The sequence below is a fragment of the Cyanistes caeruleus genome, chromosome 3 (assembly GCF_971803275.1).
Source record: "Cyanistes caeruleus chromosome 3, bCyaCae1.hap1.1, whole genome shotgun sequence".
Taxonomy (NCBI): Eukaryota; Metazoa; Chordata; class Aves; order Passeriformes; family Paridae; genus Cyanistes; species Cyanistes caeruleus.
The window spans coordinates 102767946-102795377 of NC_141703.1; the positions used below are offsets into that span (position 1 = coordinate 102767946).

Genomic DNA, 27432 nt, shown 5'->3' on the forward strand with positions numbered 1-27432 from the left:
ATAAATAACCAAGTCCAAATGAGAGAAAACTGCCTCCCTCTCATCAGTCTCAGTCCAAGGGGGAAGAGAATCCAGCCACAAGTGTCCCATCAGGACACTCCTCCAACCCTCCTTAGGGAGAGGAGTTTGTTCTTTGCCTCCATGTACATTGCTGGGAACTGTGCCTTGTCCACATGTGCATTGAAGATGCTATGTGACTGTTTTATATTGGTAATGACAATTCCTCATACATAGTGATATTCTAGTGGGTTTGTTCTGAGATTGGAGAAGGGTGAGTGATGTGGAGCAGTTCACTGTCTACAGGCAGTGACATGATGAACTGGTGCAGTCTTGTTATCTATATTAGGTCCATACATCTGTTCCACGGGATTTTTTTCACTGCTTTCACTTTAGGCAAGTCATTCAGAGCTGTCTGCAGTGGAGCTGGGAGTACCTTTGGAAGAAGGTATGGCCCAATGCATCACCTGTCAGAGATCTGAGGAGCTAGGCATGGGTTTCAGCTGTGATGACAGAACATTTGAGGAGGCTGGTCCTACAAACTGGAGCACTGGCTTTCAACCACTCCTTTTCTGGGTGTTTTTGATGAATTGCTGTTCCTGCAGCTGTTAACTCATGCCTCTGCCTTGGCAGTGCCCCTGTCTCAGACCCCTGGGCATGAACACCCCTCTTTTCAGGGAGGAACACCATCTGATGTCTTGCAACTCAGGCACAATGTGATACTGTCAATTTAGCAGGTTCCTGCACCTCTGCAAGCCACAGAAATGGCTTCTTTTCACATTTTCTTGCTGTTCCAGGCACAGAGCAGGGCTTCTAACACTCCTCAACTCCCTTGTGTGCCTTCACCGTACCTCTGAAAGATGATTCACCCATGTCACACTCTTAAAGAAAACTGAACAATACAACAATTACTACCCTTCAAGATTTATTTTTTTCCATGTTTCAGATTCCATAATCCCGTTTTATCCCTTTTTGAGGAGTTGGTTATTTTCATTTGGGTTAATAATAATAATACATCACTGTGTGAGGGATTGCTGCGGCTGCCTGGCTTTCTGTGCCATAGGTAGATGTAAACTTGCTCCTGGGAAGGCACACATCCACATTTAGCCTCATCTGAGAAACAGTTCCTGCCAGCCTTCCTGCTGAGCTGAGTTTTACACAATTAAGATATAACCACACAAGGATCTTTGTGTCCAGGCAGGACATGTGGCTCCTGCCAAAGCTCAGGGCAGCCGCGTATCCAAACCCGCCCAGACGTTTGCATTGTGCTGATAACACACGCTCATGGGGATCACCAGGCTTCTTGGTTCACCAGCCCCAGCTGTCGACGCTTTGGTCCAGGCACAACGTCTCTCTTGATGCAGCCCCAGTCACCTCCCACCATCTCACCATTGATTTCCCCACCCCTGTATCGTGTATATGTATTTATTTATTGAACAATATGTTAGGCCAGCCATTACAAGCAGAAAGCACTTTCCCCAATCGATTGAACTGCCCAGCCAACTCTAGCTCAGCATTGCCCTCTGAGTCATAACCAGGGTCAATTTAGATTTATATTTATGCTGATGAATAGGCTCTACCTCTAATCCAATCAAAACTTGATCAGCAAATTAAAACTCAGCTTGTTGAGGCTGTTGAGCACAGGTGAGTTATAGAGGGAAGCTGGAGCAGCCCAGCTGGACAGTGGCATTCCACTCCTGCTAGGATCCAGCGTGGGGTGTTGTTCTGCCCCAGTGCCTCACAGCAAGAGGAGGAACACAAAAAGTGTAGGTGCCAGAGAATCCCTCATTTGAAACTCACTCATGATGAGTTTGGGTTTGGAAGAGCCTTAAAGCTCATTTCTTTCCAACCCCCCTGCCATGGGCAGGGACGCCTTCCACTAGACCTAGCTGCTCTAAGATCCATCCAACCAAGCCTCAAACACTTGCAGGGATGGGGCAGTCACAGCTTCTGTAGGCAACCTGTACCAGAGCCTCATCGCCCTCACAGGGAAGAATTTCTTCCCTATATCCCATCTAACCCTGCCCTCTGTCACTTTGAAGTCATTCCCCTTTGTCCTGTCACTCCAGGGTCTTGTCCAAAGTCTCTCTCCAGCTCCCTTGGAGCCCCTTTAATCACCTGATTTTGCAAGTCACTTCCTTTTTTCCAGGAACATTCATATGCTTTGCATTACCGAGTACAGTTTCTTTACATTTTCATGGTGCTGTTACCTTTCCTTCAGGGTAATTTGCTTAAATGCCCCATTACCTGCGAGTTGGATAGGTACAATCAATAGCTGTGACTCCAGGAGTCTGGCTGATGGACAAGTGCCTGGAGGGGTCAGCACATCCCAAAAGCAGGAGATGAGATTGAAAGATGGAAGGCTGGATGTGTGATGTGTTCTTATTAGACTAGTGACAGGATTTTGGCGCAGCAGATTTTGCCAGGAAGTGATGATATCAGTGTTTATTATTAAACTTGAGCCTCTAGGCCATCGTAAGAGCTATGGAGATGTTTCTTACCACAGGGAATATGGTGCAGAGACAGTAGAGCAGTTCTGCTGCTACCACCTGTTAGGTTGCTCTCAGACCACCTTGCATCTAGCAGTTATGGTCCTCTGCTCAACTTCTCACAGAAGGTCACTTCCCAGAGAAGAATGCTGAACCTGTAGGCAGTGGATGAAAAGCACAAAGCTTCCTGAGTATCTGAGAGCACATAGAGGTAGCATCTGATGGAGTGCCTGGGAAGAACATTCATTTCAATGTAGTCACTGAGGGCAGGAGAGGCAGATGGATAGAGTTATCAAGAAAATGATAAGTCATCCTGTTTTGCCATATGACTCACTCAGTACCTGTAGCTCAATCATGGGCCACAATGTTTTGGATTGAAGTCCTACACTGGGAATTAGGATCATTTCCCTTAAAATGAGACCGATTCAGGGACTGGAAGGTATATCATAGCCTATAAACTAGAACTGAAGTAGAGGGATCTCTTTGGTGGTGATATCCATGAGAGTGGTGTCCCAGAAGGGTGGTTTGACCATATCAGAAGCTGTACTTCCAAGGACTTGAATGATCCATGAGGCTCAGCTGCCTGGTGGGGGTGCTGGAAGCCCTGATTGCAAGGATCACAGTAAGTCAGCTGCTAGGACAAGATCATCAAAGGCTTAATTGCAGCACATAATTTCTTGCCTGAAGGAGTTGTCCAGCCCTGTCACAGGCTGCCCAGGGCAGTGGTGGAGGCCCCTTCCCTGGAGGGATTTAAAAGCCATGATTCCATGATTCTGTGATGGTTTCTGTTCAGTAGGTAGATGTTCATTTCTAGCAACATGGAGGTTGTCAATACAGATCCCATAAAACAACAAGACAGAACCTGCCCTACCATTTTCCATCCTGCGCCTCCTGATTTCATGGGAGACCTCCTCTTCAAGGTCTTTGGTGAAGTTATCTTGATGACTGGGTTGACCACAGTAGCACCAAGTACTGGAGGTGCAGGATATTTCCAGAGGAGTCCAGCACTGGATCTTCCAGAAGAACTTTACACAGATCAGTGGCCTGTGCTAGAGCTTTCCCAACTAGAAAGACTGGATGTGGTGCATCTCCCTCTGTTCCACAGCCTTTGACAGATGGCACAGTGCCAGACAGATGCCAAGGGTAGGTCTGACCTACTTAATGATCAGAGGTGGGAGAGCCTGGGCTGGTGGCCTGTGACTACATCCATTCTGGATGTCCAAGGCCACACACACACACTTGGCCTCACAAGGCTTTTCTTGCAGCCAGATGGCTTCCTTGCTTTGAATTTTGCTGCCACCACAGAGGGCAGTGGTAAAGGTCTGAGTTCTGCAGCAGAGGTGAGAGTAGAGCTAGGCATGTTGAGCAGCCCTTCCTAGAGGTGCTGAAGGAGTTCCAGGATACATTTTGTGCCCTGTGCCTTATCAGTGCTCCTAAGGTAGTCCAGAAGGATCTATAGACTTATTGTGGCACTCCTAAATGGGATGTCCTCACTGACATGGCCTTAAGGAGCAGTGTAGCAAGACAATATAGACAAAGACATGTAAACATGTCTCTTCTCAACACGGAGCAGGTATTTGGATCAGTGTCTTTTCTCTGGCATCACATTGTCCATTCTCAGATCATAGTATGGCCTGGGAGTGGGGCAGGGGTTGCACCACCATAGAGGCCTGAGGATGAGACAGAGAAGTTATGTCTCACTGGAGCTGTACTGAAGATCATGGGTTATGTCACGCACCAACCCTTCAAACAAGATCAAAGCTACTTAGTGAACTGTGGGAAAACTCAGGCTCATTGAAGAGATTTGTGTGGCAGAGATTGAGAACACCTGGGATGAGAGGCTGCTCTGGGCTTTATGGTTTCCATATGCTGATGTCTGAAAGTAGATGAGGTGATCTACCATTAAGATGTCAACCTGTTTGAACAAATACACAGGAGGCCATGGAGATGCTCCAGGGGCTGGAGAGAGGTTGAGAGAGGTGGGGCTGTTCAGCCTGAGGAAGAGGAGGCTCCAGGGAGACCTTTCAGCCCCTGCCAGTGTCTAAATTGACTCCAAGAGACCTGGAGAGGGACTTTGGACAAGGGCCTGGAGTGATAGGACAAGGGGGAGTGGCTTCCCACTGGCAGAGGACAGAGTTATATGGAATATTGGGAAGAAATTCATCCTTGTGAATATGGTAAGGCCCTGGCACAGGTTGCTCAGAGAAGCTGTGACCGCTCCATTCCTGGAAGTGTTCCAGGCTTGATGGGATGGAGCTTGGAGCAATCAAGTCTAGTGGAAGGTGTCCCTGCCCATAGCAGGGGATCAAAATGAGATGAGCTTTAAGGTTCCTGTCTAACCCAAAGCATTCCAGGTTTTTGTGATGCCCATCCTTAGTGCCTGTTCTAAGCTATAAGGTATCTTAACATGATCATGGCTGTGCAACTCAATCCACTCAAGAACCTGTGCATTGTACCATGCTTCTGATGACTGAAAAGGGGAAGGGTCATAATTGGAAATTGCTGTTTGCAGAATAAGAGCCAGAAACTGTTAACCTAAATCTTATAGAACAAATGACATTGTTGAAATGTGGATGTAAATGAAATATGGCTATAAATGGAATACAGATGTAAATGAGCTCTGTATGCTCACAGGGATTGCCTGAGAGTGGAGCCAGGTGGGAGTCAGTCTCTTCTCCCAGGTAACAAGTGACAGGACAAGAGGAAACAGCCTCAGGTTGCACCAAGGGAAGTTTAGGTTGGGTATTGGGAAAAATTCTTCCCCAAAAGGGTTGTCCAGCTCTGGTACAGCCTGCCCAGGGGAGTGGTGGAGTTCCCATTCCTGGAGGGTATAAAAATATTTGGATGTTTGACATGGGGATGTAGTTTAGGAGGAAATGATACCTAAGATGTTTAGCTTTTTTATATTTTTCATATATTTATAGCTTTGTAGATTGCTAAAGGATAGACGTAGCTTCTAGTACTTCTCTTACCTTTCTTTCCTACATTTAGGAACAATAAGCTAATGTTATAAACACATTCCTAAGTATTGTTTAGTCTTATTCCAAGAAGAGAACCAGCTACCAGGACATTCTTTTTTCCAACCAGAATCTGAGCCAGATGTAATAAAAGTGGGGCAGAAGAAACCTCTGGACTGCTTCCAGTGGAGCAAGACCCCAGGAAATATTACCTAAACAACTAACCTTTTAATTGGACAGTATATGATAAGTGTACTAATCAACTAACCTTAAAAAATTGTAGAATTACTATATCACATACAATTTTTTGCCACACCGTGTACCTGAAAGCTTTCAAGTAAAGATTTGCTTTTATATTCACTCTAATATTGTTGGGAAAATCTATTCTGTTTTCTGGGTGTCAGTGAGTTTAACAGTGCTGGGGGAACAGTTGGACTCGATGGTCTTAGAGGGTTTTTTCCAACCTAAACAATTCCACAATTCTATCTCCTGCCCCCAGTCCTGGTGCTGTGCTCACTAGAGGTGACTCTGCCTATGGTGAGGAGTGCACCAGTGCTGGTAAGGAGCTGGCCTCTCTTATACCATGCTCAAATAATAAAATAACCACCTTTGATTCTGCTAATGCATTTATAGGGTAAATGGAAGAGGAGCTTAAGTTAAATTCCAGATGTGACTTGACAAGCCACAGCCTGCAGGTACATGTCAGGCTGTGGTGCACATTGCTGTCAGCCTGTCAGCCATGTCACTGGTGATGAATGCTAACAAATGAGTTACTGTCTAGTTGTCATGGGAAGCCTGCACGCTGGAAAAAAAATTAAGAATTAACTGGCTTCAAGTTGCTTTCAGAAGGAGTGAGAAATCTAATTCTGGCCTGATGATTGTTTGGATTGAGAAGCAGAGAATGAGGACTTCCATACCAAAACTGCCTGGGTAGTGCATCCAGTGTGTCCTGTCCTGCTGCAGCATGTTACTAATGTGCAACATTTGCAGCCCAAAATCCAGCATGTCCTGGACTGATCCCCAGCTCCACGGGCAGCAGGGCAAGGGAGGAGCTTCTGACCCTCTGCTCCACTCAGATGAGACCCCACCTGCAGAGCCGCATCTGGCTCTGGGGTCCAATGTCAGAAGTATGGGAAGCTGCTGGAGTGAGTCCAGTATACACCATGGAGATGCTCCAAGGTCTGTAGCACCTCTGCTCTGGAGACAGGCTGGGAGAGCTGGGGTTGCTCAGCCTGGCAAAGGAAAGGCTTCAGGGACACCTTAGGGCCCCTTCCAGTGTCTAAAAGAACTGTAAAGTTCTAGTCATAGAATCACAGAATCACAGGATTGTTTGGGCTGAGTGGGCCTTAAAGACCGTGTCATTCCACCCCCTGCTGTGGGCAGGGACACCTAGATCCATTTGTATAAGCCTCAGTCTGGCCTGGAACACTCCCAGGGATGGGACAGCCACAGCTTCTCTGGCAGCCTGTGCCAGAGCATCACCACCCTCACAGACAAGACTTTCTTCCCAATATCCTACCTAACCTTGCCCTCTGTCAGTGGGAAGCCACTCCTGTTGTCTTGTCACTCCAGGCCCTTGCCCAAAGTCTCTCCCCAGGACTTTTGGAGCCCCTTTAGGCCCTAAGGGGCTCTAAGGTTTCCCTGGAGCCTTCTCTTCTCCAAGCTGAACACCCCCAACTCTCCCAGCCTGTCTTCCAGAGCAGAGGTGCTACAGACCTTGGAGCATCTTCAGTGCCTCTGAACTGCTTGCTGTGAAAGTTGTTTGCACTTCTTGTGGTAGGATAGCACCTTTAGTGCTGTCAGAGTTGCAGGTGCTGTGCAGTTGCCTCCCAAAAGCAGTGTTGTTTTGCTTCCCTTAATCTGCAGAGTGTTAAAATAATCTTCCTTTTTGCAGGGACAGGGGTGACCTTGGAGCCCAGGTCTGTGTCTAGGAGTATGCCTTGTGCTAGGAGCATGTTCTGGGCATGTCTCCTCAGAAGGATTGCATATCTGTACAGTGTCACCCCTTCCTCCAGTGCCTCCCCCATCTAATTCATTTTAGCATATTCTAGTGGAGCTCTGTTTGTTGAAATGTTCAGTTATGGTTGTGGGTTAACTTCCCTGGAATGTTAACATTCTCGGGAATATTTGAAGAGGGCTTTCTGAGAACTTCTTAGTCTTTGAAGGGCTTCAATTCCTCATCTATTACTTCTGCCTTACTTTCCTTCTGTTTTGTGACAGTGTGGTAAAGGCTCTGCTCACAGCTAATGCAGATCCAAACCTTGGGGATGATTTCAGCAGTGTGTATGAGATTGCCAAAGAAAAAGGCCTCCATTCCTTGGAAGGTAAGATGGTTTGTGTGTAGCTTCCGACATTTGCTTTTCAGGTCCCAAAATTTTGTTTCCTGATCTGACCTCATGGGGTTTTTTTAGAGCTTGTTTCATCTTCTTCCATTTAAATGCAAAGTAGTTGATGCTACTTTGGTGAATGTGTGACTGAAGAGGAAAGAAACCTTGCGTAGATATTATATAGAACTAATCCTTCAATTTACCAGAGATAAACTGGTTTAATATAACCAGAGCATAATACAAAGTCATAGATAGGAATGTCATTCCATTGACTCACACGCAGACACATCTTGGGGAAGGGTTCAGGGCAGTGTATTCCACCAGCAGCCTTAATCTAGATCTTACCAGGAGCTGCGAAATGCAGACAGACTTGGCCAATTGAAATAAAGCTGAATGATGCAAGTGGTTGCAGTGACTTCTGTTGGGTTTGGGCAGGCATCAGTACCAGCTCTCAACCCTAGATGTCTTTCCATGAAAACAAGATCATTTTCTGCAGAGTCACGTCATCTCATTATGGACATTCTTGGCAGATCTCAGTTTCCACTCTCACCCCTTCATTATCCTCATCACTGGGATGTTGATGCAGACTCAGAATCATAGAATCATGGAATGGTTTGGGTAGAAAGGGACCTTTAAAGTCCAGCCAGTCCTATCACCTGCCATGGCATGGATAACCTTCCATTATGCCAGGTTTCTCAGATACCTGCTTTCTTTATTCAGACCTATTTAAATTTCCCAGATTGTTTCCACTTTTATGACAATAAATGGTGGTAAAATTTTCTTTGGTTTGTGATTATCAGGATATATCTGGATTCCTGGTGCCTAGCTGTGCAGCCAGCTGCATGTTCAGAGATTCTTCTGTTCCCCACGCTGGCAGAAATGATAGTAGGAATCAACCCCCCTGAAATGTCCCTGTCTTTCCTTCCCTATTTCAGCCAAGCACTGTGCTGGCCTGCCAACCTCACCTCTGAGCTGGCAGACTATGGGACGTCTCCCATACATCCCCCTTGCCCTGCCAGAGCCCAGCCAGCCACTGGGACTTGGATTCCCAGGTATGGCTGCATCCGTAGTGGCTGCTTTTGTGTCCTCTGACTTGTTTGGAGGTTAAACTTTGTCCCAGCTGCTCTAAGTGGAAAATGGGAGGAAGCCACACCGTTTGTCCAGAGCCTCAGTCTGCATAGCACAGTTTGCAGAGCCTGAGTCATAGAGTCAGAGAATGGAATCATGGAATCGTATCGGTTGGAAAAAGCCCTTCCAGACCACAGAGTCCAACCATTCTCCCAGCACTGCTGAGGCCACCACTGAACCATGTCTCCAAGTGCCACATCCACGTGACTTTTAAAGCCCTCCAGGGATGGGCAGACAGGTTAGTCAGGGCTAAATATCCCTTTCCATGAAAATATTTTTCCCAGTATTCATCCTGAACCTCCCCTGGCACAGCTTTAGGACATTTCCTCTTGTCCTGTCCCTTATTCCTTGGGAGAAGAGTCTGACCCCCACCTAGCTCGACTCTCCTGTCAGGGAGTTGAGGAGAGTGAGAAAGTCCCCCCTTGAGCCTCCTTTTCTCCAGGCTGAGCCCTCTCAGCTCCCTCAGCCAGAGGGGGCTCAGCCTGGAGTGAGCCCGAGTTCTCACCAGACTTACGCTCACACCATTCCACAGCTCTGCTGCCCATCTCTGGACATGCTCCGGTGCCTCAATGTCCTTCTTGGAGTGAGGGACCCAGAACTGAGCCCACGTGTGGCCTCAGCAGTGCCCAGCAGAGTCACTTCCCTCATCCTGCAGCCACACCATGGATGCTGTTGAGGCAGGGTGACTTATCCACAGGCCTGTCTGTGCTTTTGACTCAGTGCTAAGAGGCAAAAGCTCTGTGAAAGCCTAATGAAGGTGTAATATTTGAACCTTTCATAAAGCACAGGTTGAGTTAAGAAGATGGAACAGTGAGGCGACAGCTTTGACAGGGCGTTATTGTGTATTTTTAAAAGCTCCCTGCTCTCATCCCTCACTGTGACCCACCCGTGCAGCAGACCTACTTCTTCATAGGAGAGAGAGCATACATAGATCACATCCCTATAGCAGGGAATGTAAAATGTATGAAACTACATTAAAAAATGAGCAATAGATTGCCAATACATAATGCATGTACATAGACTTTATTTAAGATAAAGTATATCAACCAAGAAAGTTAATTGTTTTTGTCTGCATTCATCCCTCTCTAATGTTATATATTTTGGGGTGAAGAAAAGATAAGGCCACTCCATGAGAAGTTGCATTAATTCTTCAGTTGACATGTTTTATTAAAAAGAATAAATTCAGTTGCGTTTTTAAAAAGAGAGAGAGAGAAACTGCCTTTGTTTTTTCCTTTTTTTTTAGACATTTACATATTTCGTGTATAAATATTTTTTCATAAAAACATCCAAATCAAGAGGGTGTGCTCCACAACCACTGCACAAAATATATTACAGACATTTATATGGATGGCAGGAAGGGAGACAGAGGGCTGAAAATTTCCAGGCACCCAGTGATGGATGGTGGACGAGGCTTCCCCTGACGCTTCATTGAGTTTCCGATGATTATCTCTCTCAGAGACATTTTTTACAGATGACGGCCAAGCTGTCACAATGGACCATGGGGGAAAAAACCAACAATAATAACACTTTAATCTCTTTACTGTGCTGCTCCCTAGTATCTCAGATTTATCTTCCCTGACGCACGCAGTTCATTATCCTGCTCCTCCCTGGGTAGGAAATGACGACAAATAAATAAATATACATACTCACCCTGTGTGCTTGGAGAAAGGACCCAGGGAAGGAAAGGAGCCAGGGCATTAATTGTTCTTCCTGGAGGGACTGTGGTTCATTAGTGGAGATGCTGGGCTCAGACAGCATCAGGTATTCATCACAGAGTTTCTCTCTCCTGAACTTTTCAAATCTCCTGGAAATCTTTTGATGGCTCTTAGGAGGGACTGTGAAGAAGTCCCTGTGGCCCACCCTCTTTCCAGCTCTGATTGCTTTGCCATAGCAGAGTGTAAGGTGCTCAGAGCACGTGGAAGCTCTCCCTGTCCCTGAATCTGTGTCTGCTGAGTTTTGGGTACAGACCCTTTCACCAGGGAGGTGGACTCACCTCCAGGAGCAGAATTTGGCCCATCAGATGGGTGGAGCTCACTTGAGTGGAGACAGCACATGCCAGTCCCAGCATCACTCGTACTCTGTGGTGGGGCAGGGTATTTATGAGGCTTCCTTTGGGCAAGATGTGCCATTGCCTCACCATCCTCACATGGAGGAATTTCTTCCCAATATTCAATCTTACCCTGCTCACTGTCAATTTGAAGACATTCTTACTGTTCCTGTCACTGTCTGCCCCTGTAAAAAGTCACTCTCTCTTTTTTTTGCTGGAGCAAGAGTTTAAAATCCAGGTTTTCTAAAGCCTGATCCTTAGACCAGCTACAGGAGAGCAGGGGTGCTTCAGACCCTTCCTGCAGAGCCACGCTCTGCTGAGGCACGTGGGCTTACGTGCTGGAGACTCCCAAAATCAAATTTGCTTGAAGGTCAAGCTGTAGTGAGGCAGCATTCTTTCCTGTCCTGTTTGCTAAAATCATTATTTGGATTAGATATTGGGAAGAAATTCTGCCCTGTGAGGGTGTCAAGGCCGTGGCCCAGGTTGCCCAGAGAAGCTCTGGCTGCCCCATCCCTGGAAATGTTCAAGGCCAGGCTGGACAGAGCTTGGAGCAATCTGATCTTGTGGAAGGTGTTCCTGTGCATGGTAGGGGGATAGAGCCAGATGAGCTTTAAGGTCCCTTCCAAGTCAAGCCTTCCTGTTACCCTACAATAAATGGCTGGAAAAAGGCTGAGGTCTTCAGTCAGGTGTTCTCCACCCACCTGCTCCCTTTCCTGGGTGCTGTGTAGGCAGTCACTGGGATACATGGAAACCATGTTGTCCTTATCTCTACTGCTGCTCAGTGGAGTGGGGATAGTGGCCACCAGAAATCCCCACTGGGGTCCTGGTGGTCTTGGAAAAGATCACAAAGACCTTAAGTTTTTTGCCTGGTGAGGGGTGTTGAGTCCATGCTGCTGCTGCACATCCAGGTGAGTAGTTCTGTAATTATCTCAATGAGCTGAGCTTTCACTCTTTGTCCCCTGCAGTCCTTGTCACCCGGGAAGATGAGTTCAACAACCGTCTTAACATCCGAGCCAACTTCAAGGGCTGCACAGCTCTACACTACGCAGTTCTGGCTGATGACTACCTGACAGTCAAACTGCTACTGGATGCAGGTGAGTTTTGTAGTTCTCCCCAGCTCATGGGCCAGGAGCACTTCTGAGTCAGCCCATCCCACAGAGCTATCAAGTTCAGACACAGGCCACACTCTGTCACTGTCACAAGTTGGTATGATTTGCTGTTTGCTTTCATCTCTTTACTTTTTAGTTTCTGTGTTCCCATTCATTTCCAGTGGTTTTTTTCGCCATGTGCTTTCGGTGTCTCTTCTCATCTTAGTCATTGAGTTTTCCCTTTCCTCCTACAGTTCAGCAGCCAGAGAATCATAGAATCCTACAATGGTTTGGGTTGGAACAAACCTCTAAGATCATCCAGTTCTAACCCTCTACCATGGGTAGGGACACCTTTCACTAGACAAGGTTGCTCCAAGCTGCATCCAACCTGGCCTTGAACACTTCCAGGGATGGGGCAGTCACAGCTGCTCTGGGCAGTCTGTGCCAGGGCCTTGGCACCTCACAGGAAAAATTTCTTCCCAATATCCAGTCCAACCCTGCCCTCTGTCAATGTGAAGACATTCCTCCTTGTACTGTCACTCCAGACCCTCATCCAAAGTCCCTCTCCAGGTCTCTTGGAGGCTCTTTAGACACTTGCAGGTGCTCTAAGGTCTCCCTGGAGCCTTCTCCAGGCTGAACACCCCCCACTCTCTCAGCCTGTCTCCAGACCAGAGGAACTTCAGCCCTTGGAGAGCTTCTGTGACCTTCTCTGTCCTCACTCCAGCAGCTCCACACCCTTCTAATGTTGGGAGCCCCATATCTGAACTTGGTGCCCCACATGCCCCCACTGGTCCCTGCTCAGCATTTTTTTCATTCCCCTCTTGCAGTATTTACTCAGGACATCTGTCATATGCCTCATGCCCCTTTGTGGAATGGTGGAAGCGTCCCTGCTATACCAGGAATGGATCTGCTCTGTAGACAAGGCACAGGATAGGTGCTGGTACCCAGATGAAATGGTGGACACTGGGACAGTGCAGCTCTGGTGAGAATTGCTAGGAATTAGTGTATGCAGTTAGTAGTCCTCCTGGTTAAATCACAGGGCCGTTCTCCTCATGGAGCCTGCCTCAATGTCATCTCTTGGATACTCACCTGGGCAACCTGTTCAGTGCTCAGCTGTCTTCATGGGGAAAAAGCTTATTAGCACTGGTGGAGTAGAATGAGAAGATGCATTTAGCCAACAGAATAGGAATGTGCTGCCATGACAACGATTTTTATATGTATCCTCCTGCTGTTCCTTCTGGGATGATATTTGTGACTCTTGTGCTGTTCTCCAGAGCTGACATCTGGTGAGTGTATACCTGCACATTCACAGTGCTTTTACCTTGTTCCTCAGACCACCAAGCTGGTCCATAGTTCTGCTTTCCTCCAGATTTGATGTTCTTTGTCCCCAGCATTGCTTCTTCTCCAGCAATTTCAACTGCTCTCCTCCTGTGATGTCCCCAAGGTCACCTGGAGATGAGCCAGCCACAGCAGTGCTGTGCCTGCCTCAGGTGTATGCTGCCAGCAGCCTCTGCCAGGTGGAATATAAAGTGGCCACCTGTCCCAGCCTGGCCTTACCAGAGATGGACTCTCTTGGGTCTGTCTGGCCAGATGCTGATTTTTACAAGGATTTTAGGAATGTTGTAGTCTTCAACATTTCAGTACCATGGTGTGGGCATCTCAGAAGTTAATTCTAGGGAAGCAGACAAGTATGTAATGGTATGCTGTGGTCTCATAAGACTCATTCCTTAAGAAAGCAGCTAAAAAGATAATAGAAAGTAGCATCTGTGATGGCTAAACATCCCCAGATGGGATGAGGAAAATTAAATGTGGTAACATTAAACCTTGATACTCATCTGTACTATGTGCTTATTATCTTTCACAAATAGAAGAGTGAAACTCCATGCCAGTGTTTCTCTGGGAGCTTTACACATACCAAAACTTCAGCTCTTGTCCATAAATTAACTCAAAAACAAAGGAACCAATGAAAGAAATTCTACTGCAACAGCAGGCTTCCTTGCAGGGAAGAGAGCTGAAAAAGCAGGCAGCTGCTCAGGAAGCTGTGGGACTGTGTGGACATGGTGGCTGGGAAGTCTTCAGACAGAACTACTGGACCAAATGGGGTCCATCACATTTTTCTGACATATAAATCCCCCCCTCTGTGTTCACAACACATGTGGGCATTGTTTGAACACAGAGCCTGACGTGGTCCCAGAGCATATGACTTACTGTATGTCTGTTGCATGGGCCAAGAGCACGTGCTCGGTGGTCACTTGGCCATGGGCACTGTCAGTCAGAAGGAACTGCTCCAACAAGACCTCTGGGATCCCACAGTTCTGGGCAGGGATGCCCACAGGAAGAGCAGAGTGGAGCAACAGGTTGTGAATGCACAGACCTGGAAGGGCTTTGCAGGAGAGTGCAGGGGGTTCTGGGGTGTTACAGTGGGCAGTGGGGTTGAAGTGCTGGAAAAGTTGTTATCACAGTGGTATTGGGAAGAGATCTGTGCAGAGAGAGTCTTTACTTGAGTCTGGAGAGTGTTCCACATTTGTCATGGTGTGAATCACAGAATGGTTTGGACTGACCACTCCCAGCTCTCCCAGCCTGTCTCTGGAGCAGAGGGGATTCAGCCCACAAAGCACCTCTGTGGGCTCCTCTGGACTCACTCCAGCAGTTCTAGGTCCTTCTGTTGTTGGACCCCAGAGCTGGAGGCAGCTCTGCAGGTGGGGTCTCACCTGAGTGGGGCAGAGGGGCAGAATCACCTGGAATGGCATTTTCTACAAAGATGCCTGCTTCTCCTTTCTGCCTTGGAAAGCCTCCTTGCATGATACGTATTACCAGTTGATTGAAAGTACCAAGGCAGCTCCTTGCTTTACCCTAAGTACAGGTAAAAGATGGGTGCAAATAAGTGAAGTCAGCACTAAAAAATTTTTCCATCCTGAATAAATCATTGTAAGGAGTAAGTTCACCTTATTTCACCAGTTGTGCCCTGCTTAGTTCTCTGAGTACTGTGCCAATCCAGGCCTCACTTCACAGAGGCGACTGTTCTTTTTGTTCCAGAGATGTTTCTGTGTCTGTCCTGGAGCCACTGCCATTCCTGTGAATGGCTCTTTCTCTGCCTGGTGCCCACAGAGAGTTCTTTGTTTGTAGTAAACTGTCTCAGCTTGAAAGAACTCACTTGGATCTCAGGAAAAAAAAAGCATTTAACAATCTGTGGGACTGTGTTTGTTTGGGTACAAATGGAAGGATTGTGTGAAATTGAAGTGAAAATTCAGAACTTAGCCAGAAAATGTGACGGTCACTCATCACTGTTCTGTTCTTAGTCCAGCCCCACAGAAATCCTTCTGGATCCTGATCAAGAGCCTACACTAGGAGTTCATTTCCAAGCGGAAATCCTTGTCTCGTAGAGCGTGTCCCAGTGCGCAGATCCTGGAGACAGCAACCCACTGTGGCAGTCTCCATTTGGTGATGGTATAAAAGATCCCATTGGAGCCCTGGTAGAATCCCAGGGCTGAGTTCACAGTATTCCTCAGATTAATCCCTGTTCACCATCCACAATACCCACTTACCCTTTGCAGTCATGGTTAGGATGAAGATTCATGAGAATTATTTGCTAAATGTAATAAGCTTCATCTTTCTGTCAGGTGGACTCTGAGCTGCTGGGGTGACAGCAGACCGTTTCAGCAAGTTTTGGGTGCTGGAGTTGGATTTCCTGATTGCCACATGATAGGAGGATTTCAGGGCATTCACTGGGGGCGTTTCCCTCCTCCCGGTTCCATGCGATAACAAAGCAGGGGATCCCTGCTCATCAGTGTAATCTGGGATGAATATGTGGCCAAGGCTCTTGGTGTGGAGATCGAACACCGTTCAGCCCTTTGTGAGGGTAATGCCCCTGTGCTGCCATTGACATCGCACACAGGGTGGCTCCTGGTTGCTGACATGGAACAGGCTCCCCTTGATCTCTCCCTACACCTGCCTTTTACTGACTCTCCATTTACTCTCCCTCTTAACTTCCCTCGCTGGTGCCCTGCCCTCAGGCCAAAGCCATTAACCGCCCAGCCCCTCTCTGCTCCAACCACTTCCCAACCCCCCTGTTGTTTTCTAAGGGAAGCCCCCTGCACTTGCCCCTCACCCCACATCCCTAGCCTTTTGTGGCCCATTCAGTGACTCGCTTGACCCCTCCAGGACCTTATAGCCCTGTGGTCAGCATGTGTGTGCCCAGCAGACCGCGAGACGAAGTGGCGGCTCTGTTGTCCTTTCGGACAGTTGTTGGTGACATTTCACAGTTGCCTGACCTGAGGCGACACCATAAATATTGGTGTTTGGGGAAGGGGTGGGTGAGCACTCACATCCACAGAGTTCACCAGTTGCTACTGCAGGCACAATTGATTCCAGGGACTTTGTGTTTGGCTCGGAGGAAGGCAGGCAAGGTCACCAGCTCGCTGGTGTCAGAAGTCTCCTTGTTTTAGAGGGAGATTTTATTATATCAGTATTTAGGGGAAATAGCCAGTATTAAAAGGTGCAGCTTTCTGGCAATGGTGTCACCTTGCCATAGAGCATAGAGCATCAACCACCCTTCTACAAATTGTTCTGCTCCAGAACCTGTCGCTGAAATGCAGGGAGCCAGAAGAGATCTTTGCCAGAAGCAGGCACTGATTTATGTGTCCAGAGCAAGTCATGGAGATTGTTTGAGGGCTGGAGCCCCTCTGCTCTGAAGACAGGCTGGGAGAGCTGGCGTTGTTCACCTGGGAGAAAGGAAGGCTCCAGGGAGACCTTAGAGCACCTGCCAGTGCCTGAAGGAGCTCCAAGAGAGCTGGAGAGGGTCTGTGGATAAGTGCATGGAGTGACAGGACAAGTTAGGGCTCCCCACTGGCTGAGGGCAGGGTTAGATAGAATATTGGGAAGAAATTCTTCCCTGTGAGGGTGCCAAGGCCCTGGTACAGGTTGCCCAGAGCAGCTGTGGCTGCCCCATCACTGGAAGTGTTCCAGGGCAGTTTGGCTAGGTCTTGGAGCAACCAAGAGTTGTAGAAGGTGTCCCTGCCCATGGCAGGGGAGTGAAGTGAGGTGGGCTTTAAGGTCTGTTCAGCCCAAACAATCTTGTGATTCTGTGATTCAGAGCTAGGGATAGTACTTGTGCTGCTCAGGGATTTGCCCTGCAGGTAAATGACCCTTCTCCCAGCATGAGAAACTGTTTTCCTCTCACAGCCTTGCGCTGGGAAGAGTTGTCATAACTATGATAACCTTCCTGTAAATTAAAGTTACACTAGACAGAGCACAGAAGATGCTTCGGGAACTGTCTTAGGTTGGAGCTTACAAAATGCAAAATCAGAATATTTTGAGCTCTTGCTTATGTATACACCTGAGAAATAGGCACAGGAAGAAGCGTAGAAGCAAGGTTTTCCTAGTGTGTAGCAGCTCAGCTGCCATTTTCCTAGGATCTCAAAATTCATTTCCAAGTGCTTTTCCAAGGTGTGTTTGGTGTGTATGTGTGTCTATACAGCAAGGGGTTGTCTGAACTGTCATCTACTGATGTGGGGAAGTGTTGTTTTCAGATGGTTGTGTGGCAGTGCACTATTCTGCTGCTGCACATAGGTCGATAGGAGCTTGTATTTCCTATCCTTGCCTAAAAGTAGAGCAGTTCCTTCCTTCATAGGCTGACTTGTGCCAGTTCATGGGACCTCCGCTCTCTCTATCCCCACTGCAGAAACAGACACCTGCCCTCCTGCCAAACTTGAGCAGGCCCCATATGTGTTCCACTCTCCTCAATGCTCTCCTCATCCCTGACTGCCCTGCTTTGTAATTCCCATCTTCAGAAATCATCCCCTGTGCTCCCAGCTCCTCCTAGAGCCAGCACACAGGCTGACCAGGCTGTTACTGCATTGGAAATGCCTCCTGCAGTACATTCTTAGCAGAATCACAGGATCACAAAATGGTTTGGGTTGTAAAGAACCTTAAAGCTCTTCTCATTCCACCCCACTGCAATGGGGTGCAATCCACTGCAATCCAATAATTCAGATTTCTCCAATTGCATCCAAACTGGCCTTGAACACTTCCAGGAATGGGGCAGCCACAGCTTCTCTGGGCAACTTGTGCCAGGGCCTCACCAACCTCACAGGGAAGAATTTCTTCCCAATATCCCATCTAATCCTGCCCTCTTGTAGTGTGAAACCATTCCTCCTTGTCCTGTCACTCCTTGCCCTTGTCCAAAGGTCCTCTACAGCAATCTTGGAGTCTCTCATCTCTAATTAGATGTGAGAGAGAGGAAGAAACAAACATACATTCGTGAAAACATTTTAGCTGAAGCTGCAATAACCTGGTCTGCTGAACTCGATTTGCTGGTAAATTTAGCTCAGTGCATTTGTTTATAATATTGTGCACTCCTCTCCTCAGTCCACTGTAATTGTAGGTCTTGTGAGTAGGGTGAGGGATGGGTAAACAGATTATGGAGCCAGCATTGCAAGTGATGGGTTTTGGACATCAGAAGGCAAAAGTGCTTATGGTATTCTCTGGAAAAATCAGGTTCTAATTAATTGGGTTTTTCTAACCCAATTAATTTCTTACTAACCACTGCATAATATGTCTTGAGTGTTTTCTGCTGCATCCCAGATTAAAAGGGTCTATTCTTCCAGAGGGAGAGTAAAGGATATCCCTAGAGAGTAGGCTTTCAGGTCCCCAGCAGCCAGTTCCAGAGAGGAGATACCTTTGGTTTTAACACATCCTGAGAAAATAACATTGAGATTTTGCTGCAGTCAGCAGCAAAAAGACAAGACAAGAGCTCAGGGCAGAACTCCTCCCTCTCTACGACTCCCTGAAAGGAGGGTGGAGCCAGGTGCGGGTTGGGATCTTCTCCCAGGTAATAAGCAACAGGACGAGAAGAAACTGCCTCAAGTGTTGCCAGGGGAGGTTTAGGTTGGATACGGGGAAAAATTCTTTCCCCAGAGGGTTGTTCAGCCTTGGCACAGGCTGCCCAGGCCAGTGTTGGAGTCCCCATCCATGGAGGGATTTAAAAGCCTTGTGGGTGTGGCTTTTGGGGACACGGGTTAGTGCTGAGGGAGTGGTTGGACTTGATGGTCTGGCAGGGCTTTTCCAACCCAGAAAATCCTATGAAATTATTCTATTACTCTGTGACAGGCTCTGTAAACCACGTTGTGCAGAGTAAGGCTCTGCACAACCTCTGTGGCCTCCTTCTGTTTTTCCTTAAGAGTAGGTGGGACAAGGTTTAGCTTGCAAGCAGGTCAGAGCATACAAATGCAGCCACTGTGGATGCAGCTGTCCCTGGGAACGCAAGTCCCAGTGGCTGGCTGAGCCCTTTTTGGTGAGTCATAAGGCATGGTAGCTGTCCTGGGTGGTCTGTTTGGGAGGTTTGCTCCCCAGGCCAGCTGCCATGCAGAGTGCCTGACATCCTCTCTCCCTCTCCATGCTCATATTTAGAAGGGAATGTGATAAATTCCGTATTGATTCCTGCTGTTGCACTGTAAATTTTGCAAAAGATGATTAAATAGTGCAATAGCATCTGTGAGTGCTGAGGCTCAATATGTTCTGGGCCGGCATATCGATCCTTCGTCTGACCGCAGCCAGTTCCACTCCCCACCATGCCAGACCAGTAATTAAAATCCTATGAAACTGGGATTTAGAAACCAATCATATCTGAGCATCGAGGCATCCAGCATCCCACTGTGGTGGAAGCAATAAGAGTCCGAAGTGCCAGCACATTTCTGTCTGTGTTGGAGCACTTAGGAATAGTTTTCCCTTAGGGCAGGGGAGTAAATAGATACCTCTTGAAGTGTTTTCTGGGGACAGACTTGACAGTGACAACATGTTGGGCATGATCTTAAGAGCTCTGCACACATGGGTATATGGAGAAAGGGTGATGGATATATGGGAAGAGTATGATTCTGTAGTTTCCTCTCTCTTACCTTACAAAACAAGAGTCAGGAGTCAGGTGGATTGTTTTCACACACAGTTGTCAAGTAGGCATAGACAAACTTACACTCAGGTTCCAATAAAGAGTGAAAGGTGCACACGTTTAAGGCATTCATTCATTCTTTCTTTCCCTCTTTCTTATATTGCAACTTTCCCATTTTCTGTAGAATCAGAGAATGTTTTTGGATTGGAAGTGACCTTCAGGCTCATCTTGTTACAAACCCTCACCATGGACAGGAACACTTCTCAATAGATCAGGTTGTTCCAAGTCCTGTCCACCCTGGCCTTGATATATATCACTTATGGAAACTCACCCTCTCAGGCTGACTTCTGATAAGGCTCAGAGGTACTGGCTTTCATTCCTAAAGAAGGGGCTTCTTCTAAATCTTTTTTTACATGTGGGTTTTTTACATTTAATTTGCCAGAGCAAACACTTCATTTGGTTTTCTTCATCTCCCCTGGGTTTAGAAGGATGACGGTGTGGTTTATTCCTAAGATCCTAACTCTTCTTATGATAAGGACTTTAATAAATACCATGGCTTTCTTCAGTCTTTACATCCATGTTTCTGACACCTGTTTACCTGCTGGTGGGCTGCTGCTTTGTTTCTAGCAAGATCCCTGTTTTCCTCTTGTGGTACGAAGCTCCTTGGCCATGGATTCCTTGCTGGATTTTCTGGTGAGGAAGTTTGGCATGAACACGCGTCCCATTGCAGTGTTGTGCTTAGGAGCTGAGGTTTGGAGAAAGCCTTTTCCTTTGTCCAAGGTGTCCTTTGCACCTTGTCTTGGGAGCTTTCTGACTGCCAGAGCTCTTGGTCTCTGATTTTCACCAGTTCAACAATTTATTGGTGTTGTGCTCTTTACCCTTACAGTCCCTGGGCTAGTTTTCAGTGTGTTGCAGTGCCCTTCAGTCTCTTAGAGGGGTGACCCTCATGCTGTATTTTCCCTGTTCAGTCAGGGCATTTCATTTTGTACAAATCCTGTGTCACTGGCTCATATAATTGCCTTTCTTACCTTCTTCTTTTTTCCAGTCTTTAGTATTAGACCTCACCTCTCCACCGGTGGGGCTCAGTCCTTATCTGCAGTCCAGTTTACATGCTGCTCCAACCAGTCTCCTCCTTTGCCTCTGTTCCAGCTTGCACATCTGGTCCTGAACATGACACATATCTGTTCTGTCTGTCCAAGTACATAAAGATTTGTGTTCAATCTGGTTCACAAGGTTTGGGAGCACTGGTTAAGCTGCATCTCCAAGAGGATCTCCCTTGCTGATTGTTGCTGGCCCTTGTCAGCATCTGACCTTCATCACAGAGCTCTGGGTGTCTGCTTTTTCATGTAACCTCTACTCCAGAAACATCAAATTCTTAATTAAGTCTAAATGCTTCTTCACAGAATCACAGAATGATTTGGATTGGAAGGGACCTTAAGCTCATCCTGTTCCAACCCCTTGCCATGGGCAGGAACACCTTCTGCTATAACAGGTTGCTCTAAGCCCCATCCAACCTGGCTGGACAAATTTAGGTTGGAAAGGCTTCTTGTGCTTTGAGGGTGAGGCCACTGGACCAAGGGAGCGCAGATCCTGTTCCCTAGAGCTCTGTGAGGGCTGCTACAGCCCAGGGCTGTGTGTTAGGCAGCACTTGATGTGGTGGAACTGGAAATGGTGCAGCTGCAATGTGTGTGCCCATGTGGACAATAAGACCAAGGGGATCTTGGCTTGTGTCACCAATAGTGTGGCCAGCAGGACCAGGACAGTGACTGATCCCTGTACTGGGCACTGTTGAGGTCGCACCTCAAATCTTGGGGTCGGTTTTGTGCCCCTCTTGGGAGAAAAGGAGGTTCAGGGGGGACCTTCTCACTCCATAGTACTACTCAGAAGGAGATTGTATCCAGGATCTCCCAGAAAACAAGTGACAGGACAAGAAATGGCCTCGAGTTGCACCAGGGTAAGTTTAGGTTGAATACTGCAGAAGATTCCTTCCCTGAAGGTGTTGTCCAACCCTGGCGCAGGCTGTCCACAGCAGTGGTGGAGTCCCCATTCCTGAAGGGATTTAACAGATGTATAGAAGTGGCACCTGGTCTAGGATGATGGCCACTTCCAGCACCCACAGCAGCAGCCACCGTGGGTTTTGCTACTTCCAGGCTTTTCTTTTCTGGAATTTAGTTTTCTTCAGCAGAAAAAAGAGTTTATTTCCCACACAATTCCAGGATATTGGATCCAGCAGAGTCTGCTGCAGGGAAAGGGATGCTCCCCAAATCCCCTCAGTGTGCTGGAGCACAGAATGGGTCCAAGGCAGTGACCTAGGCAGAAGGGGTGCTCACAGAGCCTGATAAAAGATCTTGAAGTACTCCTGGGTTCAGTGAGATGAGGAGCAGAGAGAAGTGCCCTGAGGTTTATCCCTGCTGCCTGTGCCCAGACCTTGCCTGTACTTGTCCTGCCCAGGTGCCAAGTGTGCTCAGACCCTCCACTCAAGACAGACTCAGCACTGGGGTTTTATATTGGAGAGAACGGCTTTATACTGGAGAAAATGGCTTTATACTGGAAATAATGGCTTTGTACTGGTTCAGTGGCTTTCTATTAGGGAGAATGGCATCCCTATTCATGGCAGGAGGGCTGGAAATAAATGATATTTTATGGTCCCTTTGGATTGAAACCAGTCAATGATTCTGTGATTCTACGAATGTTTTTATAGTGGGGAAAATTACTTCATAGTGGGAGAACAGTTTTATACTGGAGAGAGCAGCTTTATGCAATGGCTGTATTATGTAGGTGGGGATTTGTATCTTCTCACAGATAACAAGTGGTAGACAGGACAGGAGGAAGTGGCCTCAAGTTGTGCCAGGGGAGGTTTAGGTTGGATATGGGGAAAATTCCTTCCCTTAAAGGGCTATCCAGCCCAGGCTGCCCAAAGCAGTGGTGGAGTTCCCATCTCTGAAGGGGATGGCCATGTAGTTGTGGCACTTGGGGACATGGGTTAGTGGTGGCCTTGGTGGTGCTGGGGGAATGGCTGGACTCAATGGTGTCAGAGGGTGTTTCACACCTCAAATGTTCTGTGAAGGCCATCCTTGTTGAATGGCTTTATACTGGGAAAATGGCTTTCCCCGACTTTCCTGACTGAAGCAGAGCTGTCTTCTGTGCCGGAGACTTGTGCAAGCACTCAGTTGCCACCTTCACCATATTGTACCTTCTGGACACCAGAGAAGGGAGACAGGAGACACTGAACATTTTTGCATCTTGTCTTTCCGTAACACAGACCACCACAGGCCACTGCTGCTGCCCAGTTCATTTGCAGGCAGGGCTTTTGGAGTGGCATCAGGACAGGGACTGTCTCATGCCAGCTCTCTGTCCACACACCCACTCCTGGGAGCAGCTCAAGGCCCAAACACTCAGCTGGAGGCTACCTGTGGATATGCCCAGGAGCAGGAGCTTTCACACCATCTGGCTGGGTTATGAAATGAGGTCCCCAAGAGTCCTTTCCTTGTCTCAGTACTCAGGGCTTTCTCAAGCTGTGGCTGTCCACTCTACAGAGCAATATCTTTTTCTGGTTGTCCATATAAGGCTCCAGTGCCACTGTGTGCCCTGCCCTGTCCTGTCTGCTGGAAGTGTGAACCTTGTTCTGGCTGCAGCAGGCTCAGATCTGCTGCTCAGCTGCCCTGACAGGATGGAGTGACAAGAGCAGGGTCTTGGGACTGCCGAGGACTCAGGGAGCATTACTGGGATATTACTCCAGGTTCTGTCTGTGCCCTCTGGCATTCTCCTTTTCCTCCTGCCATCTCTCCCTCCTCTTGCCATCCCCATCCCTATCCTGACAGCAGTGAGGGACCTAAGTACCAGCGTCTGCTGCGTCGCCAGCTCTATTGACAGTTATCCAGAATCTGAAGGAATTCAAGACAAATTGTTAAGAGGATGGAGTTAATAAAATTTGAAAAATTGAGGCCTGTCACTCCACTAAACTTTTTTCGATCCCACTGACAGAAACATATTTCCCCAATGAGTGACCTTCTGCAGCTGCTGCAGCGCCACAATGCTGGGCGGGTGCAGGGAGAGAACCCCCATGCTATTTATCAAATATTATCAGCCAGGGCCTTCTAATATGAGCATGGAGGGCGGGAGGAGGCGCCGGGCTCATACAGCCTGAGGTGCTGCCCAGGTGTCCATCTCCAGCTACAGACAGCGAGTGGGAGGTGACAAATTGCCTTCTATTAAGTCGTGGAAGGTTGACGTCCCCTTGGATACTGCTGCAGCCTGTGGCACAGGGTGGGAGAGGGCAGGAGAGGAGGTGGGGATGATGTGGAGTGGGGTCAGCCAGGGCACCGACAGACCAGTGGCCACTTTTACCTTCTATTAGCAAGCCAAGTGATACCGTTATTTATGGCAGCATAATATTTTATTGCTGCCGGTACTCGAGGTTGGAATCGACCAGTTATAGGAGTCAGGTTCTATCAATTATTGCAGCAATTAGTCAAGTCGTCAAAGCCATTAACAGGGGGATTAGGCCAATATTGGAGAGCCATTATTGATAGATCCAGGGCAAAGCCAAACAAACACTCCATCAGAAATGAAAGCAGGCCTAGCCTCGAGGATGTCATCATTTGGAGAAGTCAGGAACATGCCCCACTGCTCACTGCACAGACCCAGGTGGGTTTTGGCAGGGGGGGGATCATGGGAGCACTGTCTCTTTAACGTATATGGAGCAGCCAGCCCCAGCAGTGTGTAATCTCACCTGTCTTGATCATATTCTTTATTTGTGAAGACAAGGCTTGCAATAGAAATTAGTCCGTGTCGAATGTTTATGGAGCACATTTTTCATCCTGTAAGCAAATATAGTTCCCTGATGCCAATGCCTAGGAATGGCTAATCTCTCCGGCTTCGCTCCCACAGACTCCCCTTACTTCATTCATCTATTCTGATTGCTGCTCGCTGTTACTGAGCACTCCTGGTGCTTTGCGCTGTCTCGTGTCACAGGAGCAGTTTGGTCTGCCTCTGCCAGGGTACTTGTCTCACTCTGGTGTTTCCAGCAGGAGCACAGAATGATTCAGGCTGGAAGGGATACCAGTGGAGTCATCTGGACCAACTCCCCTGCTCAGGCAGGCAGGAGCACATTGCCCAGAACTGCAGTGGAAGGATTGGGATAGAAGACATCCCAGACCTGCTGAGCACAGCTGTGGGCTCTTCCTCCACCAAGCTGCTTTCCAAGGCTTGATAACTGGTGGGATGGTCAGTTTCAGCACCAGTTATGGGGGTTTGGGACTAATTTGAAGGTTCATTCTCATAGACTCTTGCAGTTAGGAGCTGCTGTGGGGTCATGGAGTGCAGCAGTGTTAGTGACAATTCTCTGCCTTAGAGACAGCTCCTGAGATACTGAGAGTCAGAGATTAATCCTGAGATCTTGTTTGCCCCTCTGGCTATTGCCCATTATCCCTGTCTCCTGATATCACTGTGTTTCCCTCCATATATTTCCCATCACTGCGACTGGACCAGTTTGACATGGAATGCTCTTCTCCAATCCAGTGTATCTAGGAGGGAGATCTCTCTCCACGTGTGTGTTTCTGTGGGGTGCACATCCAACTCAGTCCAGCTCAGTCTTTGGGATTTGTTTGGGTTTTTTTAATTATACTCCAAGGAAGGGTGTGATTTTCCCCCAGAAGTGCTCCAGGAGCTCAGTGGAGCAGCTGATCTACAGGCTACAGCCAGTTCCAGCTTCAGCTCCAGCTCCAGCTGGCACAGGCAGTGTGTCCAGTTGAAGCTGTAATGGTCCCATGTGTCTCCCACAAGACTGAGAGTGGGTGCTTTTGTGAGACTGTATTTCCTTCTGGTGACTGTGTGCTCTCATCCCCCCTCAGCAGCTCTTCACTGACAAGCCAACCATTAGCAGTGACAATCCCTTTTCTTCCTCCCTGGAGACCTGTGCTTGTGACTGCTGGTTGTACATTCTCTTTTTCTGATCCAGACACCCTTCAGAGCCAGGGTTAGGAGGGGACACAGACAGGATGTGCTTCCTGCTCCTTCTGCCCCAAGACTGAATTCTGAGCTCCTGATGTTACTCATTTCTTGTGCTGTCAGGTGCCAACCCCCTGCAGAAGAACGAAATGGGACATACACCCCTGGATTACGCCCGTGAAGGGGAAATCATGAACCTTCTGAAAGCATCAGAGGCAAAGGTGAGCCTGAGATTCTGGCCAGTTTGGGTTTCCTTTCCCACTACAAGAACAATTTTAAAGATGTCGTGTGGATGTGGCACGTGGGAACATGGATTAGTGGTGTCTCGGCAGTGCTGGGTGAGCAGTTGGACTCAATGATCTGAAAGGTCTTTTCCAACCCAAACCATTCTATGATTCAGTGATTTTGGGGTGCAAGCGGTGGAGGACCACCTTAGCACACCTATAGCTCCATCCTTTTCCAAGAGAAGTCTGTAAAAATTAACAACATGATGCATAAGAAAAAACACCCATTTCTGTAATATTTTAACTGTGGCTGTGCCCACCTCTTCCAAGTTACCATTTATCACTCAGCAGTGACCTGCCCAGGACCAGTAATGCTGCTCAGTAACACCTGGATGCAGTAAAATTCAGAGGCTGTTTTTACTGCATTTTCTGAAATTCTCTTTCAGACAAGCAGGGCTGAGAATCCAGAGTCCAGCTATGGCCTGGGGTCCAGGTGTTCATGTGCACCAGTCTAAGGCAAAAGATACCCATTTCCGTGGTGTGATCTCATCTCTTCAGCCTCTGTGTCCCTTTTGCTTTAAAGAAGGAAAAGAAACACATTTGCCATCATGGTTCCAATAAAAATACCAGGAATCAGTACATTTGTGGAGCAGTGAGCTACTAGACAATGAGGGATCTGCAGCTAGATCTCAGGGATTTAAAATTCCTGGGCAGAGGCCCTGTTCAGTGAATTAGCAAGGGGTAGGAGAGGCCATCACAGCAGTGATGAGTGATGCCTCATCCCTGGAAGTGATCAAGGCCAGATTGATGGGGTTTCAAGCAGCCTGGTCTAGTGGAAAGTGTTGCTGCCCATGGGAGGGGTTGGAACTGGGTGAGCTTTAAGATCACTTCCAACTCAAACCCTTCTGTGATGCCTTGTGAGCATCATCTCTCCAAGCAGCACAGATCAGCTAGGGCAGGGAACTCCCTGCATCCCAGATAAAGGGCATTCCCTTGTCACCAGACCTCAAGAGCAGGAGCTGAGGTACAAGGGGACCAGGTTTGTTCCTGGCTGCAAAGTTCCTCTGACATTCTGTACCTCAGTGTTTGTTCTATGGGTTTGGAATTTAAACTTGCATGCTATAAGCCTGAGGTTAAGAACTTACCCACAAGTGGAGGATGAAGGTAATTAAAACTGTGTCAATTACTGCACTTAGGAGGTATTACCATGAAATAAACCTGCCAAGTGTCAACTACTGCACTGTCTGTGCTCACCTCTGAAAGTCATTGCTCAGGCAGGAGTTCAAAACTACATTCCCCAGTGCTAAACCTCTATCCTAAGCAGGGACAGAGTGATCTTTCCTC

General features: G+C 47.8%; 1 protein-coding gene across 3 annotated transcripts in view; it reads left to right on the forward strand.

Moving 5' to 3' along the window:
- The window catches only part of CLPB (ClpB family mitochondrial disaggregase), a 74711-nt gene that overhangs the window by 20949 nt on the left and 26330 nt on the right, over positions 1 to 27432 (forward strand). For all 3 annotated transcript variants that reach the window (XR_015285169.1, XM_023944268.2, XM_023944276.2), the window contains exons 4-6: positions 7664 to 7767; positions 11911 to 12039; positions 25988 to 26085. Coding sequence is in view for 2 of the 3 variants with exons in the window: in XM_023944268.2 (XP_023800036.2) it covers positions 7664 to 7767; positions 11911 to 12039; positions 25988 to 26085 (331 nt within the window). In the remaining variant the exon portion in view is untranslated. The remainder of the gene's footprint in view (positions 1 to 7663; positions 7768 to 11910; positions 12040 to 25987; positions 26086 to 27432) is intronic.